Source organism: Pseudorca crassidens, chromosome 20, assembly GCF_039906515.1.
Source record: "Pseudorca crassidens isolate mPseCra1 chromosome 20, mPseCra1.hap1, whole genome shotgun sequence".
Lineage (NCBI taxonomy): Eukaryota > Metazoa > Chordata > Mammalia > Artiodactyla > Delphinidae > Pseudorca > Pseudorca crassidens.
The window spans coordinates 12,133,139-12,156,428 of record NC_090315.1 but is presented as its reverse complement, the minus strand read 5'-3'; the positions used below and the strand labels follow the sequence as shown (position 1 = coordinate 12,156,428).

The 23,290-nt window shown below is 43.0% G+C and overlaps 1 protein-coding gene across 21 annotated transcripts in view; it reads left to right on the top strand.

Moving 5' to 3' along the window:
- LOC137214349 (zinc finger protein 227) overlaps window positions 1-23,290 on the top strand; it is a 119,841-nt gene that overhangs the window by 26,398 nt on the left and 70,153 nt on the right. For 9 of the 21 annotated variants that reach the window (XM_067717953.1, XM_067717951.1, XM_067717956.1 and 6 more), the window contains one exon: window positions 1,025-3,599. In XM_067717953.1, the coding sequence (XP_067574054.1) occupies window positions 1,025-2,853 (1,829 nt within the window). In that variant the 3' untranslated portion in view covers window positions 2,854-3,599. Of the gene's footprint in view, window positions 1-1,024; window positions 7,268-7,340; window positions 7,367-8,186; window positions 11,020-11,453; window positions 11,665-12,614; window positions 12,700-13,884; window positions 14,081-14,850; window positions 14,946-18,541; window positions 18,669-23,290 lie in introns of those variants that run through there. The other 12 variants (XM_067717962.1, XM_067717960.1, XM_067717961.1 and 9 more) reach the window with 12 other exon arrangements.

Below are 23,290 nucleotides of genomic sequence, written 5' to 3'. Positions count from 1 at the left end.
ACAGATAAGGTGTTATTTGAAAAGACACCTGAAAAGAAATTAGTAGCAAGCTATATGGCTGATCGGTGGAACAGAGTTCCAAGGAGAACGTAACTCTTCTGGTCCAATGTTGATTTCGAGACTCTGTATTATGCCCTATTTATTTCCTCCTCGCAAGTTTTTGCTGTATTGTAAAAGATAAACTTCTAATTTTTCACTTTTTTTTTTTACCCCTGGTGGTTGTAGGAACTTTACTGTTATGAGGTTTTAGACTAATGTATGTTATTACAGTAACATACTAATTCCAAAACTTGGCTTTGATTTTTTTTCCAGCTAACCCTTTCAGTGTTGTGAAGAACTGGCTCTGTGGCCAGGGAAAGTAAAGTTTACAGCCCATTTGTAAGGATATTTCCCAGGAGGAGGCAAAGAACCACTCTCTGCTTATATTCTGAACTTTAGGGCCTTAGGTGATAAGGTATTTCTCCCAGACATGTATCTTTCCAACTTATTTATTGCCTCAAAGTCTCCTTCCATTGGAGTAAACTTCCATTAAAATAAAGCAGAGGTTTTTCAACATTGCCTGGGGACATCCTCTGATAATCTGTCTAAGGGTCTTACTAGACATTTTGAGCATTTTGATCAGATGTGCATGCAGTAGGCAGAATTATGTGGAAGCTGTTATTAGCCACCTGCTACAGCAAAGAAGATAAGGCTGTGAGTAAGGTACAGCTTTGTCTTTGTAAACATTCCCTAGGAGGTATTTTTCTTGCTCTGTAGCCATCATATTTCTAATTTATATCTCACCTATGAAACTTACTATGATTCTAAATGGATTCCACTAATGTGTAATGAATGACAGCCTGGTGGGCCACCTCTTGGTGTCTGGAGGCATGTAAATCAGAGAACATGATACATGATGTTAAAGAAAAACAGAAGCTTTTCGAGGTTCAGTAAAGCCTTATGGTGTGGGCCTAAGTTTATAACCTTGACATCTCTGAGCAAAGCATTCACATACCCCATCTCTAAATTCTATTTATCCATTTAGGAGACAAGAATCTAAATGGCATGGAGACTCTTCGGGAAGTTGGATTAAGGTATCTGCCACATGAAGAGCTTTTCTGCTCACAAATATGGCAACAGGTTACAAAGGAATTAACCAGGTGTCAAGATTCCATGGGAAATATTCAAGGAACTGGCTCTCAGATGGAAAAACAAGGTGGCACACTCAGTAAAGATGAGGAGTTTGGTAAAGACTTCAATCAGACTTCACATCTTCAAGTTCACCACAGAGACCACGCTGCAGAAAAACCCTACAAAGGGGTGGAGTGTGAGAAAGGTTTCATACGGGACTCTCACCTTCAAATGAACCAGACAGCCCACGTAGGAGAGAAGCCCTACAAGTGTGAAAAATGTGAAAACGCCTTCCGTCGGCTTTCAAGTCTTCAAGCCCATCAGAGAGTCCACAGTAGAACAAGATTGAACAAATATGATATGTCGTGTAAGAGTTTCAGTCAGAGGTCATATCTTCGTCATCATCAGAGGGTCCCCACTGGAGAGGATCCACACAGATTTGAGGAGTGTGGGAGGAACGTCGGGAAAAGCTCACATTGTCAAGCTCCTCCCATAGCCCACACATTGGAGAAACCCTATAAATGTGAGGAGTGTGGACTGGGCTTCAGTCAGCGCTCCTATCTTCACATCCATCAGAGAGCCCACACAGGAAAGAAACCTTATAAATGTGAAGAGTGTGGGAAGGGCTTCAGTTGGCGTTCACGCCTACAGGCTCATCAGCGAATCCACACTGGGGAGAAACCCTACAAATGTGAGGCATGTGGCAAGGGCTTTAGTTACAGCTCACATCTGAACATCCACTGTAGGATCCACACAGGCGAGAAACCCTTTAAGTGTGAGGAGTGTGGGAAAGGCTTCAGTGTGGGTTCCCACCTCCAAGCCCATCAGATAAGCCACACGGGAGAGAAACCATACAAATGTGAGGAATGTGGCAAGGGCTTCTGTCGGGCCTCAAACCTTCTGGACCATCAGAGAGGCCATAGTGGTGAGAAACCATATCAGTGCGATGCATGTGGAAAGGGCTTTAGTCGTAGCTCAGATTTTAACATTCATTTTAGAGTCCATACAGGAGAAAAACCCTATAAGTGCGAGGAGTGTGGGAAAGGTTTCAGTCAGGCCTCAAATCTTCTGGCCCATCAAAGAGGCCACACTGGAGAAAAACCATACAAATGTGGTACATGTGGGAAGGGCTTCAGCCGGAGTTCAGATCTTAACGTTCATTGTCGAATCCACACGGGAGAGAAACCCTATAAATGTGAGAAGTGCGGGAAGGCCTTCAGTCAGTTCTCAAGCCTTCAAGTGCATCAAAGAGTCCATACCGGAGAGAAACCATACCAGTGTGCAGAGTGTGGGAAAGGCTTCAGTGTGGGCTCACAGCTTCAGGCCCATCAGAGGTGTCACACTGGAGAGAAACCCTACCAGTGTGAGGAGTGTGGGAAGGGCTTCTGTCGGGCCTCAAATTTTCTGGCTCACCGTGGAGTCCACACAGGAGAGAAGCCATACCGATGCGATGTGTGCAGTAAGCGCTTCAGACAGAGATCATACCTTCAAGCCCACCAGAGGGTCCACACTGGAGAGAAACCATATAAGTGTGAGGAATGTGGTAAGGTCTTCAGTTGGAGCTCATACCTTCAAGCCCATCAGAGAGTCCACACAGGGGAAAAACCATACAAATGTGAGGAGTGTGGGAAAGGCTTCAGTTGGAGCTCAAGTCTTATAATTCATCAGCGAGTCCATGCTGGGGATGAGGGTGACAAGGACTGTCCCTCATCAGAGAATACGTACAGCAAAGAAGCTCTATAAAATTACATGGTTTAATACCTCAAATGGGTGCTGAAATAGTCCTGCCATAGAAGACAAAACACCTGTTTGATAAAAGAGTATTTCTGCCAGAGCTTGACATGTCTGTGTGGTTGGGCGACCACATGGCAGAGAAGCCTCATAAGCGTGAAGACATAAGAACTTCATTCAGAGCCTTGACATTTAGCAGGTATGACAGAGAAGAGAGGCTTAAGAGGGATGAGTCTGAGCTGAAGGTAACCAAAAGTACTAAGATGGAAATGCCCAAATCTCTTCCACCAGAATAGAAGCTCTCGGAGGGCTGGGACTTTGTTGACGGCCAAGTCCACTCTGCCTCTTCAGCGCCGAACACACTGCAGGTGTCCAGTAATGTTAAATGAGTAAAAGGGAGAACAGTCACTTTTGAAATTTTCTTTCAGTTCCTCTCTAAAAATTTCTATAAAATTGTAGAAGGAGGAATTCTCCAAGGCTTGGAGGATTAAATAAGACACTTGGGCTCATTTCCCCAACCCTGCAGGTCCTGTGAACTAGTGCTTATCAAGCTCAAGGTTGTAACCCATTAGTGGGTCCAGAAGTCAGTTCACCAGGTTGTGGCCAGCACTTTTCTATGCTAACAGTTCTTTTTGGAGATGTGATTCGCATGCAGCCACATGCATAAATAAGTTTACATCTTCATGAATTTTGACAAATGTATCTACTTGTGTAATCATCACCGAGATCAATATATACCATATTTCTATTAAACCAGAGTGTTGCCTTGTGTACTATTCTTGTCATTCCCACCTCCAGGGGCAAAAAGTATTATGATTTTTATACCGTGTATTAATTAGGCCTGTCTGTTCTTGAGCTTCCTGTGTGTTTGGTATGTACTCTTTATGTCTGGATTCTTTTCATCAAATATATGATCATCCTAGGTTCACAGAAGGCAATTGACAGAACTCAGTATCCATGATAAAAATTCTTCAGTGAGATAAAAGGCATCTATGAAGATCCTATATGCTCATGTTCTTCTTTTATTATTAAGGAATAATTTATATACAGTAAAATCGACTGGTGGATCATTCTGTGTTTTGGCAAATGCTTACTATCATATTACATCATCACAATCAAGACATTTAACAGTTCCACCAGCCCCGGCTTTCTACTCTTTTTTTTTTATAACTTTATTTTATTTATTTATTTTTCACTGTATTGGGTCTTCATTGCGTTGCGCAGGCTTCTCATTGCAGTGGTGTCTCTTGTTGCAGAGCATAAGTTCTAGTCGCGCGGGCTTCAGTAGCTGTGGCTTGCGGGCTCACTAGTTGTGGCTCGTGGGCTCTAAGAGTTCGCATGCCACAACTAAGGAGCTGGCGAGCTACAACTAAGGAGCACTCAAGCAGCAACTAAGGAGCCCACATGCCACAACTATGAAGCCGGCGAGCTGCCAGTAAGGAGCCTGCGAGCTGCAACTAAGACCCGACACAACCAAATAAATAAATAAATAATTTTTAAAAACTCTGTTGGGGAAAGATAGAAGGTTTGGCAGAGAGCTTTATTGTAGCCTATAGAATAGCCTTTTTGGGGGGGGGTCATGGGTCCTCACTTCTCAATGGGTCTCATTCTATTACCTGCCTTAGAACTGAGTGCCAATCTGGCACACACTGTGCCAGAATCTTTTCAGTTCTCCTCTTAGATTAGGTGAGTGGAGAGGTGTCATTAATTGGGAAAGGGAGTTCTGTCTGGGTATTTTAGAGAGACTAGAAAGAGGAGGGGATGGGTCCCTTAATTGCATTTTGACAGACTGTCTTGGGACCTACAGGTTGAAAGTTCAGAGTAAATAAGGCAGTGTGTAAAAGAGCCATTTGGAAGCCACTATCCATTTTGTAATTTTAATAGGGCATCCTTCAGTAGATCATTGTTTATCTGTAGATGATAAGACAAATGAAATTTGCAAGTGTTGCTTTCTTGTAAGGTCTGTGCCTGAACTGAATGAGCACTAAAGTGTGTATCCTGATCAGAGTCCATGATATCTGGGGGCCCAGAGGAAACCAAGTTCTAATGAGGGCTATAGTGGTGAGGTTAGCACCCTGGAAAGGATAAGCCAAGAGTAGACCTGTTTACGTATCAGTCATTGTGAGGACAAAATGGTTTGTGTCAGCACATTGGCACAATGGCCCAATAAAATCAATTTGATGGTGAGAGAAGGGTCATTCACCCTTTGGTATAGACCTTCATGGGCTGTGCCACCAATAATCACGTTGGGAGGGTAGGGTTTGGGTTAGGGCCAGTGACATGGAGATGCCATGAATTGTGGCCCCAAATATAAGCATCTGGGGCCCAAGATGAGGGTAATACTTGAGCTTACTTGAGAAATGGGAGCAAATTGGACAGATACGACATTTAAATGAGCCACCTCTGGGAGTCAGGGTAGGAGCTGAGATGGGAAATTTTCATTGTAATACATGAGGTCTGAGAGGTAATATATTGCCAATGTGGAAGGCCCTGTCATAGGGGATAAGCCTGAATGTGAAATCTATTTCGAGCCCATCAACTGAATCAAACAGTCTAGGAGTCAGTAAAAATATGAAAAAAATGACATAATTTTTTGATGGTGTCCTCCAGTGTCAAAGTGACTACAATTAGCTCTGTGAATTTTCTCATCCTTTATTCAGGATGTCCCAGTCGTGGGATGGAAAGTGGTATCTCTCCATTGGGCTCCATCACGAACGATGTGGTGCTGCTGACTGAAATAAATGGACTCCCTTTCCACTGGGACTTGGTTTATCCCAAGAGGCCCCACGGATGGCCAATGGGGCCAGGAGGGGGCAATCCCTCCTGGCTTTGTGGACTTGGGCAAAGGACAGAGGGTGGGAAAAGCCACATTCGCCTGTAGTTTGGATATGCCTGAGGGTTCAAGCCGTATCCTGTAGATACCATTTCCTTTTAATAAGGAGGCTTCACTGCCTGTTCCAAGCCTGTGGGGTGTTGTTTCCATAACCTATGGTAAAATAGGCAGTTGCACTTAAGGGTCATGGGCTCAGGGCCTATGATGGCTTTTTTCTCAAGTAGGGCCCAATCAGCACTAAGATTTGTCTTTTAAGAGAAATCTATCTCAGCCGCTGAGGGTAGTTTGTATCCGAAACACATGGGGAGTTGTTGGCTATCATGTGTGGACTAAAGACTCCAAGGGGCACAAGACAGTTGCTAGGACTTCCACCATCCCACCAAGGGGTCACCAGGCAGATGTGGCATCGCTTGTTGGATGGTCTTTTTACATGGGCCTGCTGTTGGGGTGGCCCCCATTCAAATTGAAATGATTTTTTCCGTGACTTTTGTCAATAGATTTTTTTTTTTTTTTTTTTTTTGCAGTACGCGGGCCTCTCACTGTTGTGGCCTCTCCCGTTGCGGAGCACAGGCTCCGGACGCGCAGGCTCAGCAGCCACGGCTCACGGGCCCAGCCGCTCCGCGGCATGTGGGATCTTCCCAGACCGGGGCATGAACCGGTGTCCCTTGCATTGGCAGGCGGACTCTCAACCACTGCGCCACCAGGGAAGCCCTGTCAATAGATTTTAAAAAGACTATTGTAAATGAATTGTTGCAACCAAATGTTGCAGGCCATGGCCTGACAGTGCGCTGCCAGAATGGAGCTCACTGATTTTGGGTGACTCAGACTCATGTAGGAGACACAATAAAGAATCAATCAAATTACTCTACCTCTCTTGGGCCCATGAAGGTTGTAATACAGTTTTTCTGTTTTGTTTTGTTTTTGCCACGCCGCATGGCTTGCGGGATCTCTGTTCCTCGACCAGGGATTGAACCCCAGCCACAGCAGTGAAAGGACAGAATTCTAACCACTAGCCCACCAAGGAACTCCTTGTAATACAGTTTTAAATTAAAATATTTTATCAACAGTTCTGCTATGTAGATCTCCAAACGCGCAGCTATTTGAGCCTTCATCTTGTGCATTCTTCAGAGGATCTGAAGTTCACCAATGGAGTTTGAACTAAACTTTCCAATGATATTATCTAGGTTTGCTGTTCTAACAGAGACAAAACGAACAGCAGTTTAAACAACATACAATAGTTTTCGCTCACGGATTCAGGTTAAGGTAACACTAGCCCCAGTACGAAACCACCTTACTGCCCAGGAACTCGGCAATATGAACTTTGTCCCCAAGGGATTTGTGTGAACTGTAGTCCAACAGCTCCGAAGTGGCTGAAGTACTTCCGGCGGAAGAGGGTGGGAACTCGGGCTGTGTTCTCCTCTGGCTTTCTGGGAAGTGTAGTTTACAAGTTCCGTAGAGACTCAGACGCTTCCGCACAGGCGCCGCTGGGACAGGGGAATTGTGGGAAGTGTATCCCCAGCGCAGCCTGGGGGCGGGGTTTCAGGCCCTGCAGCTCTGGGCGGTCAGGTAGTCTCCCTCTCTTCCCTCGCGCTGGTGAGTTGCTTCCTCGTTTTGCGACCCGTGGGAATTTCCCTGGGAACCTGTCCAACCCAGCCATCAATTTGGGGGAAAGAGCTGCTTCAGAGAGCTATGGTTTGAGGGCTGGGGCGTGGGCGGTTGTTCCTTTGGGCGGAGTCCTCTGCGTTTGGTGCGGCGGATGGGATCGTTCCTGGCCTGGTTGGAGGGGCACTAGGGCTCTCGCCTTGAGGACCCATCCCCTAGGCCGTGCACCTAATACCCTGCTCTGTCATTTCCCGCAGTAGAACATTGGATGAATTACTTAAATTTCTGTCTCTGATGGTTTCTTGTAAAATTGGGATGACATTACTACTCTTAAAAAACAAAATTCAGGGAATATTCCGAAGGTCCAGTGGTTAGGACTCCGAGCTTTCACTGCCGAGGGCCGGGTTCAATCCCTGGTGGGCGAGGTAAGCTCCCACAAGCCACATGGCGGGGCCAAAAACAAAACAAAAAAGGCAAAATCAAACAAAATTCAGCTGTGTAAATTTGAAGATTTAATTGGCTTTATGCAACAGTTGGTGAATTGAGCAGCATCCCATCTAGTAAATATAAGGGTTGTACAAAATGGAAAGTTTTTTTTGTTTTGTTTTAGGCAGAAAAGTAGGGCAAAGGAATTATTAGTAAAAGAAAAGAAAGGATTATTTTTAGGTCAAGATCTCTTTTTGTGGGGAATGGAATGGCAAGGGCTTTATCGTGAAGATTGCCTCTTCTCTGGGGGATGGAAATGGGCTTTGTAATAGATTACCTCGTTAGTGCTGGCCAGAAAATACCAGCCTGGTTGATTAACATTATATTTCTATGTAAGGTGGAAACTGCAGATAAGTCTTGGTTTGCTGTCATGGGGCGGGGTGTAGCAAATGACTCCATTTTGGGCCTTTTTTTTTTTTTTTAGCCGCCTCCGGGCATGCGGGATCTTAGTTCCCCCCAGCAGACATCAAACCCTTGCCCCCTGCACTGGAAGCACGGAGTCTTAACCACTGGACCACCAGGGAAGTACCGGGCCTGTTCTTTCTTTTTTAACACTACCTTCCTAATACGGTGGTTTGAGAATTAAATGGGATGGTATGAATAAAAGTCTTGATGGAGAAAATGTTCACATATCGAGGTGTGGGGCAGTCATTTTAGCTTATACATGGTTCGGCCTGAACTTTGTGTGAGCAAAAGCAGCCTGACTCATGGCCTGTCACACACACACAGCACATCTGCTTTAACCATTGAGGTAAAGACTATCCATCTCAAAGATAAGGATAAATAACTCCCTTCCTGTGGCATCTTCCTGCATCTCTCCTCTACCTGAGTATCTTTCCCAGAACAACATAAAACCGTGTTCATTGCAGCTTCCTATATAATGGCAAATCTAGTACTCATCAGGGATTGTGCCAAAATGCTTATTTAATTCATCCAGGAACACAGCAGTGGTTTGATAAATCGGGTTTATTCATTGCGGTGAGAGATTACACCCACCTTGGGGAACCATGAGGTGCCACGACGGTAAGAGGGTGTCAGGAAAAAAATCTATTACAGGATTTGGGCTTCATTTAAGTGTTTTGGGAGAGGGCCTAAGACGCAGGGTTCACTCCGGATTGGATGCTGCCAGAAAGCAGAAGCAATTTTAAGATTTAGTATCTCAATAAATGTTATATTTGGGGAGAGCAGACTAGAACAAAGATAAAGCCCTAAGTGGTAAAGAAATAGCATCACTCTTTTAGCCAAGAGGAGGATGTTTGTCATTGTGTGGGTGGCACAGTGACCTTGTTTTTGTCTGTCTAAAAATTACGAAGGGGTCTTCTTTTGTCTCACTTTACCGTGGTCTCAGAGAAACCTCATTTGAGGATGGTAGTCTGTGATTTATGTCCCAAAGGAGAATACTATTGGCCTGTGAGTGCCATGTCAGCTTTCAGATGTCAGGAGTATTTTGTTTTTAATTCTCATTACATTCAACACACCATTATACAGCCATCTTTTGGAAGGAGTTAGATTTTCAGTGGCTGACATTAGAAAATGACTAGCTTATACTGAGTTTAGAAAAATAGATACAGAACACAAGATTTCATTTAAAAAAACAAAGATGTATGTTGATAGGCATATGTGTTGACATGTTTACAGAGAGAAAAAAAATCTGGTTATCTTCAAGGGGAAGGAATCTAGGTGCATCCCCCTCTCCCCCATTTTGCTTTATACAATTTTTAATTGGCTTCCAATAACATATGTGTTTTTATTTTTATTTTTTTTAAAATATATTTTATTTATCTTTGGCTGCGTTGGGTCTTTGTTGCTGTGCGCGGGCTTTCTCTAGTTGCAACGAGCGGGGGCTACTCTTCATTTTGGTGCACAAGCTCCTCATTGCGGTGGCTTCTCTTGTCGTGGAGCACAGGCTCTAGGCGCACCGGCTTCAGTAGTTGTGGCGCACCGGCTTAGTTGCTCCGTAGCATGTGGGATCTTCCGGGACCAGGGCTCGGACCTGTGTCCCCTGCACTGGCAGGCGGATTCTTACCCAGTGCGCCACCACGGAAGTCCCAACATATGTGTTTTTAAATTGCTCACTATAATAAAGATATTTTAACCAGAAAATATAAAGGAAAAAACTCAGTACAAAACATCCTCCATCAATAGAATCCTCCCCAGTGCTCTAGCATTTTGGCTTTGGGAGTCAGAATGACTCCAATGCCAAGCTCTTCAGCCTTCATTATGCTTGCTTTGAGATAGCAGACAGTTTCTTAACGTCTCTGAAATTTGGTGTTTTCACCTCCAAAGAGGGATCATAACTTCAATGAAAAGTGTAAATGAGGGAAGAGCACTTTTCCATGAGGACAAGCTTCCACTTTGGCCCTCTCAAGTTATTTTTCCTGAAAAACCAGTGGTACCACCGGTCTGGTACCTTCTTCGATCCTCCTGGTCCCTCCCAAATCATTCTACCTCGCCTATTCTTTGACCTCTCAGTTTTAGCCTCATATTGTCAGATTATATTCAAATCAAACTACTTTCAATCACCTAGTGTTCCCTAAACAGTCATCCCCCCTTAACTTCTTTCTTTTTTATTTAAAAAAAAATTTTGGCTGCGCCCTGCGGCATGCGGGATCTTAGTTCCCAACCAGGGATCAAACCCTTGTCAAGGCCCTGGAGTGGGAACGTCCAGTCCTAGCCACTGGACGGCCAAGGAAGTCCCCCACCCTATTAATTTCTTGAAGATTGCATCTCCTCACTTGTTCCCTTTCCAACAATACTCCTGCCATAATTGGAGGCATTTCGACTTCAGAAAGTCGTGTCTATGGAACATTTTCGCTGGAGGACTCAGGGAAACGTAATGCAGACTCTCAGTGTAGGAATCCGCCTTACCACCCCGGAAGTTGGGACTTGGCGGAATCTTTTCTCTCTGGCATTTTGGGAACCGTAGTCAAGGAGCTTCCCGTAGTCTTCCTGGAAAGTGAGCCTCTGGACTGTTTTCCTCGGCATTCTGGGAGATGTAGTCCAGGCACTGTGTAGTCGCTCGCACTTCCGCTCAGGGAGGCGGATCTGACGAATTCTGGGAAGTGTAGTCCAGAAAGCCCGGTGGACTCGTAGGCACTTCCGTTCCCGGAGTGGGCGGGTTGCCGGTGTATTTTCTGTGGGCCCGTGCGTCTGTTCCGCGTCTCGCTGGCCCTTGCGAGCTTCCTGTGTCTCCGCTTGGGACGCGCAACCACCTGGCAATCGATTTAGGGGAAAAGAATCCTCGGCGGAGAATGCAGGTGCGGAGGGGCGAGGACGGCCGTGTACGTGCCCCTCGGCGGAGCCTCTGTGCGTTTGGGGCGTTCTCGAAACCCCAAGAGGCGACTGGCTACGCTCGCGTATCCCCTGGATTGGGAATTTCCGCGGCTCTCACCTCGCCCAGTCCGCCTCCCTACACCTTCCACGCGCGCTTCCACTTCCTCGCGTGGGGAGTTAATCTCCCTGTGCCTCCCGTTGCTTTTCTTTAAAATGTTAGGACCTTCCTAGAAGAATTGTTTTGGGAATTGAAAAAGGTGGTACAAATAGAAATCTTAAGTTCCTGGCACGTAGTGAATGATCTCTCCTTAGTGTTAATTTCTCGAGGAGCGGTCAGGTCCCCGGGTTAGGGTCAGAAATCCAGCTTCAATGACACTTGCCCTTCTCTCTATCTCTGCGTGACGCTGGATAATCCCGGACCCCTTCTGACTCTTTTGGAGGGGAAGGTTCCGGATTGCTCGGGATTGCTTCTAGATTGCTCGGAGGGAGGGGAAGCTTTAACTTTTATGGGGACGGGGACTCAATCGTGGCACTTCATAGCATTCTTTCTTTCTCCAGCGTGATTTCTCAAAAAGGACCACACGGAGGTAGAGGGAGTGACCCTGAGCTACATGATAGCAAAGCTCCACGTGAGTGGGACTTGACAGTTTTGTTTTACAATGATCTTCACATCAGTCAGAGAATGTGTAGGATGTGTAATTGGACATGAGTATTGATAGTAATTAATCCTTAACTGTTAACTTAAGTGATGAGGGCTTTACACAAATAAATACATTATGTCACACCATGGCTCCGTGAAGAAATATTGCTCTTTTCCTGTTTTGAAAAATGAGATTGAGACCCAGGGAGCTGAAAGTTATTTGCCCATAGTCACCCACCAAGTAAGAGGCTGAGGTGGGGTTGGAATTCAGGCAGTCTGAGTCCAGAGCTTGAGTTCATAATCTTTTGGATGTAATTCTCCTTAAGCTTTAGGAACTAGGTGGAATCAAGCAGTTTAGTCAGAACTTGATTGTGAGGGACCTTAACATCAAATAAAATGGGCTTGGACTTTTCTATGAGTTTTTCAAAATATCATCAACTATTTTGTTTCACTTGTTACAAATAATATTATTCTCATAGAACTGTATCATTGTGGAACATTCAGAAATTAAAGAAATTTGAGAGAAAAAAATTGTTTAATTACTTATTAATTCAGGGTGTAAAGATAGCAACAGTTAAGCTTCTAATGCATTTCTGTTTAGTGATTCTTTTTGTGTATTTGTTTATAAACATTTTACAGATTATTTTATCCTACCTTTCTCAGTGATTTTTCCCTTATGTGTTTTAAGTATGGAGATTTCCAAACACTGACAAGAAAGAATAAACTAATGAACTTCCATGTAATTTAATGATCAGTCTTACTATTTTCATTATTATTGTTATTCCTGTGACTGTTTCCTGATTTTTAAGAAAGTTTTATTTTTATATAATTTTAAACCTATAGCAAAGTTGCAAAAGTAGTATAAGGAACTCTCCTATACTTGTTACCTGAATTCACCAATTGTTTACATTTTGCCTATCTACTCTGTTCCTCCATCAGGAATGTACCTATATTCAGTGACAGCTCATCTTAGCTTTCTGCATGAAGGAAGCCCACATACCATGAGTAATCAGGGGGTGTCTTGGTAAGAGGGATTTAGGAAAGGCTGACTATAGGATTTTAGCATCACATACTTGGTAATATTAGACTATTATACTAAATATATTTTTAATTAATTAATTAATTTATTTATTTTTGGCTGCGTTGGGTCTTTGTTGCTGCACATGGGCTTTCTTTAGTTGCATCAAGCGGGGGCTACTCTTTGTTGCAGTGCGCGGGCTTCTCACTGCGGTGGCTTCTCTTGTTGCAGAGCATGGGCTCTAGGCACGCGGCTTCAGTAGTTGCAGCACGTGGGTTCAGTAGTTGTAGCTCGCAGGCTCTAGAGTGCAGGCTCAGTAGTTGTGGCACACGGGCTAAGTTGCTCCGTGGCATATGGGATCTTCCCGGACCAGGGCTCAAACCCGTGTCCCCTGCGTTGGCAGGCGGATTCTTAAACCACTGCGCCACCAGGGAAGCCCCTATACTAGATATTACACTAGAGAATAGTGTTTATGTATTAGATATCTATTAAGTTATTTCTAATCATAGTTAATAGGTAACAGTAGATAATGCCAGATAGCATATTAGGTAACATACTGTTATATAATCCACGTCCTGTATTTTGTTCTGTTTTTCATTGGAAGTCTTCATAACTGGTTTTCCCCTCAGTTTAAAGTCCAATTTTATACCCAGCTCACAGATACAGAGAACAGATTGGTGGTTGCCAGAGACAGGGTGTGGCGGGGGTGGGTGAAATGGATGAAAGTGGTTAAAAGGTTCAAACTTGCAAGTTTGAATAGAGTAAATAAATCATGGAAATATAATGTACACCATTATGACTCTAGTTAATAATACTGTATTGCTCATTTGAAAGTTTCTAGAAGAGTAGATCCTAAAATTTCTCATCACACACAATACATAAATTTGTAATTATGTATGGTGATGTATGTTGACTAGATTTATTGTAATTATTTCACAACATATACAAAACTAGAATGATTATGTCGTACACCTGAAATTAATATTATAACCCAATTATACCTCAATTTAAAAAGCAATAATAAAGCTCATGCACTTGATCGTTAAAAAAAATTCCAATTTTATGCCTTGCCTTAAGGTGTATATTTGTTTATAAACATTTTACAAAATTTTTTTCATACTTTTCATAATGTTCTTCTTTGACATGGAATGATTCCACAGCCTTTGTCTTTTTTGTTCTTGATGCTTTTAGGGAGTATAGAGGCAAGTTATTTTGGAGGACCATTTGAGGTTCATCTGATATATTCCATGTTTAGCTTCAGATTACGCATTGTTGGCAGGGATTCCACAGAAGTGGTGAAGTGTCCTCGTCACTGCAACATAACAGGAGCCAAAGGATATCAGTTTGTCCCTATATTGGTAAACTCAACTTTGTTTACTAGGCTAAGGTAATGTCTGTCAGATTTCTCCATTGTAAAGTTACTCTTGTTTTTTGGAATTAATAAAGTTTTATTATGGGGAGATACATATATTAGTGGGCATTCTACTATAAAGAGAAGCTTCTTCTCTCCCACTTATTTATTTATTCATTTAAATGTAAATATTAGTATGGACTCAGGATCCATAAATTAGTATTCTAAATGACATGTAGATTAATAAACATTTATTTTTACCAGCTTGAGGTATATTGTACATATCATAGAATTCACCCACTTGAGATGTACAAATCAATGATTTTTTAGTAACTTTGCTGAGTGGTGCAACCATTGCCATAATAATTTGGAACATTTTCATTTCCCCAGTTGGATTCCTTAGTTAACCCCCATTCTCTCCCCAGATACCCAGGCTACCACTAACCTACTTTCTGTCTCCATAGATTTGCCTATTCTGGACATTTCATATAAATGGAATCATACAATACAATATGTAGACTTTTGTGTCAGTCTTCTTTTGCTTTCCCACACATTTGCAAGGGTTCATCCATGTTGTAGCATAATCAAGACTTCATTCCTTTTCATTGGTGCATAATATTCCATTGTATGGATATGCCACAATTTGTCTGTTCTTTCATGCATAGGCCAATATTTTGGGTGTTTCCAAATTTAGGTTATTATGAATAATGCTGCTGTGAACATTCATATGCTCATTCACAAGAAGCATCTGCATGGGTGAGCGGCGACCCAGGTCACTCTTTCATGTCTTTTTTCTGCCTTCCCAGACACTCTGCCAGGTGCAGTTCTGACCTCCCAGGATCTGTGTAACTCAGGACTGTGCCCATCCCCAGACACAGGAGGAAACATGACCATGTTCAAGGTGAGTAGGGCCTGCCTTTCTCACTTTTAAAGTTCCATCTCATTACTCAGACTGTTGCACGTTTGTCTTGGGATGACTCAAGCAGAACAAGAGACATGGGAGGGCCTGTTCTTCTCCCAGCTCTTAAGTTGTCCCTTTTGAGTGTTCATTGCATTTGTTTTTATTGTTTATTTTGTGTTATTATTATTTATTTTATAGAGTAGAAAAATGACTAGAAATGAACAACTCTCTCACTTCACTACTTCCCTCCTGACAAACTGTTTTTATTTTCTCTTACTCTTTTTCTCATGTGCATTCATAACTCTTTTGTATTTATGATGTACATTTAATTTTAAATTGTAACTTCTTTCCTTTAATACTAGATAACGTTCATTTTTTTAATGGATACAACATATTTGTCATTGAATTGATGTACGTTTTTATTTTATTTTTTTGGTACCCTTTTATTTATAACTGCTTCCCACCTGTAGCCATTTAGATGGTTTAGGAATTTGACTGTTCTAAGCCACCCTGCAATGACAGCTTTCCTACATTAAAACTTCCCCCCCAAAATCAGTTCTGAAAACAGTCTCAGTTTTTTCTCCTTACTGTACCATGAGCTCAGTATAGAAAGAGTACATTTGATATGTGTCATGTTGGCTGTTTTCTAGGTAGAATATCCAAATACAAGCATGGCGCAGCCCTAACTTGCTTTGCACAAACATATTTGGAGGTTTTCACACAGGAAGAGCTGGATTCTGACTTCCCCAGGCCTGAGTCATGGCTTGTGTATATTTTATTTACTGGTCCTTTTTTGTTCTTTTATGTATTAACCAGTTTGACTAAAGTAGTATGTAACCTTAGCTTAAAATGTCCAGTGATACTAGATTTGCCAGTAACTTGACTTCTGTTTCTGCATTTACTCTTTAGAGCAGCTGCGTGAGGAGATTTTGTCTCATTTTCTTCTCAAACACTTGAAATATGAGACACCTGCTCACGTTGACACAGGAAACCAAGGGTCTGGAATGCTAAGCAGTCTGCTTAAGTGAAAGATAAACAAGAAAGAAAGAGTTCATTTGAGACCTGTGTCTTGTAGTGTTGTTGTCTGGAGGGCCTTTTGAGTGATGATTTCCACAGTCAGTAGGTGGCGCTGCTCCTCCCCGACCCCTTTCTTGGGTTGCGTCTCTTCTCTTTCTGCATCTCTCCTCTACCTGAGTACCGCCGCAGGTACTCTGAGATGCTCAGCGCTCCAGGCACACAAAGTTAGCACAGTCGTTGTATAAAATCTTTAAATTCCTCTGTGGCAAAAGATACCTTACATGGTATTACCAGAAAAAATAGCAACCTGGGGCAAAAGTATTTACCAAACGGATTCCAAAAAAAGACAAAATCCAGAATAAAGAATCTTATACATAGGACAAAGGAAAAAATATAGCGGAATATGAATGAGGACATGAACAGGTATGTTAAAGAGGACAGATACAGATGGTTAATAAACATCTGGAAAGGTATTAGTATTAATTTATAATCAGATAAGTGGGAATACTAAAGCAAATTGTTCTTCCAAATCAGATTACAAAAACCGTGGGAAACTTTATAACTTGCTCTTGGCCAATATATGGAGATTCAGGGTACTTGTACTCTCTTCAAAGATTAGGGAAGTAGGAAAAGAAATTGGGAAGAAAACCTGCCATTATATAATTTTAATATATAATTAAAAATATAATTTTAAATATGCCTATTTTGACATTTTAATTTTCCTTTGCAATTATTTGTTTATTTTTGGCCACGTTGGGTCTTCGTTGCTGCGTGCAAGCTTTCTCTAGTTGTGGTGAGTGGGGGCTACTCTTCATTGCGGTGCGCGGGCTTCTCATTGCAGTGGCTTCTCTTGCTGCGGAGCACAGGCTCTAGGCACACGGGCTTCAGTAGTTGTGGCTCACGGGCTCTAGAGCGCAGGCTCAGTAGTTGTGGCACACGGGCTTAGTTGCTTCATGGCATGTGGCATCTTCCCGGACCAGGGATCGAACTTGTGTCCCCTGCATTGGCAGGTAGACTCTTAACCACTGCACCACCAGGGAAGTCCTGCAAGTATTTTTAAATAATGAGGGAAATAAGGTCTATAAAAATGATGTTCTTTGCAGGATGGATTATAAAGAGAAAAATATGTAAAATTAAATATGCTTTATTTAGAACAGGTAAATGTAGATAATCAGTTCTCTGGAATAATACGCAGCCACGAAATGGGATGAAATAGGTGTTATAATATGAAGGAATAATAAAAGTAATAGCAAATGTTTATCAGGCACTTACTCTGTGCCACATACTCTTCCAAATGCCATAGATATTCCCTTGTTTAATCCTTGAAAGAACTCTGTCATGTAAGGACCATTATACAGAGAGGAAGCTCAGGCACATAGGCAAGCTTGTCCCAAGTCACGCAGCTAGTAAGGGTTAAGGGCCATGCAGACCTTTGGGAATCATGCCAAGTCATGTTGGATCCAGAGCGTGACACTGAATGTTGCAATTAAGAGATGTAGTGTGTGCAAGATGGGAACCCATGTCTCTAGGAAGATCCTGGAACCAAGACTCTTCAGTCTGTGGAACTCAGAGAATAGAAATATTGCTACCAGAGCCCTTTACCAAGCAAGAAGTCCTTCAATAGGAAAATCTGGCTTCTAGCAGCATGAGTAGCTTATATGCACTCTAATTCAAGTCTAGCCAGTCAGCTTCCAAGTTTGAAATTCCCCTGACCCCTTAAATTTTGCCCCAGACCCTGGATCGAGGAAACAGACTTGAGAGCCTTGCTTCCTGTCTCCTTGTTGGTTGACCTCGCCATAAAGCTTTTTCTCAAAAAAAAAAAAGTGTACCTTGAGGTTACATAGGGTGAACTACATCGATGTCCCACACAGGTTACCAAAAGCTTGTTAGCTTGGCAGACAATAAAGAAAAGTGGTAGCTTTTCTATCACAACAGGGTTCGTGTGTGTGAGAGGAAGAAGGCCATTGCTGTCAAATATGTTTGGACTAAATTGCAAAATTCTTCTCGGGACAGTTGGCAATATTCAACAAAAAGTAAAATGCATGTAGTCCAGGACATATATTTAGGGTTTTGGGAGGCTTACTGGTAAGTAGACCCAATGAGGGCGCAAAATAAATACAAGGACGGTTGCCACTGCCACACTTGCAGTGAGGCTGAGGAAAATCAGTGTGTGACATTGGCAGGATGAAAGGAGAAGGTCTGGGAAGTCTACAGATTTGACTGAAGTCCCTCAGAATCTGGGCTCACTTCCCTCCCATCCTCTCCACCTTTTCAGCACTGTCCTTTTTCTGTCTTTCTTTTTTGTTTTTAAAATATTTATTTATTTATTTGGTTGCATTGGGTCTTAGTTGTGGCAGGCAGGCTCCTTAGCTGTGGCTCACCGGCTCCTTAGTTGTGGCATGCGAACTCATAGTTATGGCATGCATGTGGGATCTAGTTCCCGGGCCAGGGATTGAACCCGGGCCCCCTGCATTGGGAGCGTGGAGTCTTAACCACTGTGCCACCAGGGAAGCCCCAACTGTCCCTTTTCAAGTGGCCATTGGTTGTAAGATTGAGGCTACATGTGTTTGGTGTCGTAGGAGGCGGTGACCTTCAAGGATGTGGCTGTGACCTTCACGGAGGAAGAGCTGGGGCTGCTGGACTCCACCCAGAGGAAGCTGTACCAGGAAGTGATGCTGGAGAACTTCCGGAACCTGGTCTCAGTAGGTGAGGACAGGCACCCTCTCTAACCTAATGTCAGCTCCCCGGTTTGGCTTTGTGTCCTTAGGTGTTGAAGGCTTTGGGGGTCTTGAAACGGTCACCTGCATTTGGAGACCTCACTTTTGTACCAACAATTTTTTAACAAAATCAAATAAGGTAGAAAAATACTTGTTGGGAAGAATGGAATATGTTGCAGCAAAAACTCTTGCCAATTGCGTGAGTGATGTAAGAACCGATGGGAGGAGATTTAATGAAGACAGACATTGGCAATAAATCGGTTTCTGTCATATTTATTACGCATATGTGTCTGGGTCTTGAAATACTGGTATTTCTTCAAATAGGTCATGTTTTTTGTTTTTTTTTGAATACACTGGTTTTGATTCATTGATCAACATTTAATTCAGGAGTCTAAATTTCCAGTAAATTGTACCTTTAGTGTGTTCATTTTAAGTATGTGACTCTGCATGTTCACAGGGTGTCACCCCTTCAAACATGATATATTCCACTTAGAAAAGGAAAAAAGGCTTTGGGTGGTGAAGGCAGCAACCCAAAGAGAAGGGACATCAGCTAAGAACCAGGCAGATAAGAGTCCTTGGGGAGGCTCTTCTATGTGTTTTTACTTTTCTCCAATCCTTTGCTGTCATCTGGTCCAAACTGCCAGACCCCTTCTTTCACACGCCTTTGTACTGGTTGCCCTGCTCCTACCCTTCCCCTCCTATAGTCTGTTCTCCCCGTCACAGCCAAAAGTGATGCTTAGGAAAGATTGCCATTCCTCTATTCCAAACCTTTTATGGCTTATTTTTCTCAAAGTTAAAACCTCTTCAAGTGGCTTCTGGAGTCCTCCAGGGTCCACTCATGGGCCCCTGCTGCCTCTCCAATTCCTCTCCTCTGCCCTCCTCTCTCGCTCCATCCCTCCCACCCCTGCCGGCCTCCGCAGTGTTCTCAGACCTGTCCGGGACGCTGTATTGCCCGTGGCTGCCCTAATAAATCACCACAAACTTCATGGCTTAACACAACGCATGTTGATCATCTTACACTTCCAGAGGTCAGAGCTGTACCGTGGTTCTCACGGGGCTGAAATCAAGGTGTTGGCACCATTGCGTTTCTCCTTGGGGGCTCTAGGGGAGAACCTGCCTTTCCAGCTGCTAGTGGTCACCCAAATCTCTTAGCCTGTGGCCGCCTGCCTCCATCTTCACAGCCAGTGACATCGCTTCTCTCTGCCCCTTGCTGTGTATTTGCACGCCCCTCTCCCGCTCTTCTTCTGCATCCCACTTCCTCTTTGAAGGGCCCTTTTGACTGCATTGAGACCCCACGCCCACCCCATAGTAGAGGATCATCTTCCCTTTTAAAGTCAGCGGATCAGCAACTTCAACCCCATCTGCAACCTTAATTCCCCTCTGCCACATAACCTAACATATCTTAGGTTCCAAAAATCAGGACGTGAGTTCCTTGGGGGACAGTTACTCTGCCCACTGCCGGGACTTCTGCCTCTTAGCCCTCACCTTGCTCTCTCTCTTCCTTTTACCTCAGATCCTCCTGTTCCTCCCTTACTGCCTTCAGGTCTCCGCTCCGTTCTAACAGCACGCGAAAGGCCTCCTCTGACCACCCTGTCTAAAATCCCATCCTCCCTGTACTCTGCTTGTTCTGCCTTTTATTGGGTCTCACAGACTTTGGTTTGCTTGCTTATCACTTCTCTCTCTGCACTGAAGTGTGATCCACAGGAGTGAGGAGTTTTGTCTGTCCTGTTTAGTGCTCTGTCCTCAGTACCCAGAGCATCCTGGTATGTGGCAGGTGTCTGTAAATATTTGTTGACTTAGTGAGCGTGTTGATGGATGGAACAGGAGACCCCCGTGTCTCCGAGGGTCATGGAGATAACTGTTAGTCATGTGCAAACCAGAGTGAATGAAGGAAGTTGCAGAACATTTTTGTCTTTTGATGAATGTATATCTGATTACTTTTTTTTTTTTCTTATTCGTTTTTTAATTTCATTTTTATTTATTTTATTTTTCCAATTACTTTCTGTTTCAATTACTTTCTTTTTTAATTGAAGTATAGTTGATTTACAGTGTTGTGCTAATTTCTTTTTTTACAAATTTATGTCTTTTATTTATTTATTTTTGGCTGAGTTGGGTCTTCGTTGCTGCACATGGGCTTTCTCTAGTTGCGGCGAACGGGGGCTACTCTTTGTTGCAGTGCGCAGGTTTCTCATTGCCGTGGCTTCTCTTGTTGAGGAGCACAGGCTCTAGGCTCGTGAGCTTCAGTAGTTGTGGCATGTGGGCTCAGCATCTGTAGCTCACGGGCTCTAGAGCGCAGGCTCAGTAGTTGTGGCGCACGGGCTTAGTTGCTCCACGGCATGTGGGATCTTCCCGAACCAGGGCTCAAACCCATGTCCCCTGCAATGGCAGGCGGATTCTTAACCACTACACCACCAGGGAAGTCCCCCACATTCTGTTTTCAAAGAGATAGTCCAAAAGATTCAGAAGGAACTAGTGATGGGCCCTCTTGCTTTCTTTTCACCCCAAGGGATTTTTGCCACCTTTGATTTTCTTTATTAACAGCATGCTTGGTGTACCCTGGTCTCTGGGACAGCTTTTCAGCTTTCCAGCAAAACTGAGTTCTCTGTCCCTTTGATATTTCAAATAACTTACTTGGAAAAGATGTTTTCCTTGTAGGACTTGGCTTAAGCTCTCATAAAAAAGTCAAAGCGAGATTCATTTATTCATTCAATATGCATTTGTAGGGTACTCACTGTACTCCAGGCATGATTCTGGACAGTGATTATAAAGTAGGAATGTGTAAAAATGTGTTCCATGTACAAAGTGTGAAATGCTTCCCACTTTGATGCATTGCAGTGGGAAAGAGACATATTAAACAACCAATGATTTAGTGAGTCATGTGGGGAAAAGTGCTGTGTAGAACATAAACAGATTCAAGGAGGATGGACCTTGCCACAGGTAGACTGAGTGAGGGCAGGATTGGTTATTTTACATTAGGTGGTAAAGAGGCCTCGGTGGTGGGTTGACATTGAACAGAGGCCTAAAAGACATGAGAAGTCACCCAGGTGTCTGTCTGAGAAGACTTCCTGGCAGAATTTAACTCCCGTTTTAGGATTAGCTTTCAGAGTTTATACTGTGACCTCACCTTTTCCCTTTCTCAATATCTGTCTCTGAGTAAAAGATTACCTTCCACTTTTTTACTTTTTTTCTTAGAGGTCTGAATTAATATCAGGTTTAGGACAGTGTATGTTATCTGTTCAACTTGGTTTCCTTTTTGTCCTAATGGAGAAAACCTGCCAGTAGGAGCTGAAGTTCTGTCCTCTGCTTTCACTGTGTTTTAGTCGGTGTGTGATTATATATTTGCTGCCAAACCTGCAAGTCATTCTAAGCATTCCAATCACCTCAATGCTAAAGTAACTTTCCAATAAAGTGACCCAAGGCAGAGTTGTAGAGAGGCTGTTTATCATATGCCTACTGGATCAAAGAGGAGGCACCTTAAAGGGAGGGGAGTGAATTTCTCCTTTGAAACTTGTCAAAATTTCTTCACAAGTATTTTCTTCCTTCTTCTTCTCCTTCTTCTTCTTTTTTTTTGTATATGAGGATTCCCTGGCGCTCCAGGGGTTAGGACTCTGTGCTTTCACTGCTGAGGGCCTGGGTTCGATCCCTGGTTGGAGAACTGAGATCCCACAGCAGAAAAAAAAAAAAAGCCTGTTTTGTTTTGTTTTGTTTTCAGAGCAGTTTTAGGCTCACAGCAAAATTGAGAGGTAGGTGCAGAGATATCTCATATATCCCTTGCCCTCCCGACACTCACAGGCTTTAGCATCATTGACATGTCCTACCAGATACAACTGATGAGCCTACACTGACACATCGTTATCATCCAGAGACTATACTTTACATTAGGGTTAATTCTTGGTGTTGTACATTTTATGGATTTGGACAAATGTATAACGCCATGTAGCCACCATTATTAATATCATACAGAGTATTTCCACTGCCTAAAAATCTTCTCTGCTTTGCTTATTCATCCCTCCTTCCCCCTAACCCTTGGCAGCCACTGACCTTTTTACTGTCTCCATACTTTTGCCTTTTCCAGAACATCAAATAGTTGGAACCATACAGTATGTAGGCTTTTCAGATTGGCTTCTTTCTTTCTTCTTATTTAATAATATGCATTTACGTTTCCTCCACTTCTTTTCCTGGCTTGATAGCACATTTCATCTTAGCACTGAATAATATTCCACAGTGTGGAGGTACCACAATTTATTTATCCATTCACCTACCGAAGGACATCTTGGTTGCTTCCAAATTTTGTTTATGGAAAAGTTATTGCTTTTCCTTAAAGTTCTAGTTGATTCATATTTTGTTATCTATATAACTTTTTTATCTACATCATTTATTAACTATATAGTTTACTATCCAAGATTCTAGGCCGCCTTTGAAATTCAGTAGAAATGGCCATAGGTGAACAATTTGAATCTAGTTATCAATTTTTTAAGTTAAGGTTTTGATGTCTAACTTGCGCCTCACATAGGAAATTTGCACCAGTGGGTTTTGTTATGCTTAGTGGATAGGAGCCAGCTGGACCACCTCTTGGTTTCCTTTGGCACGCAAACCAGAGCCCATGACATA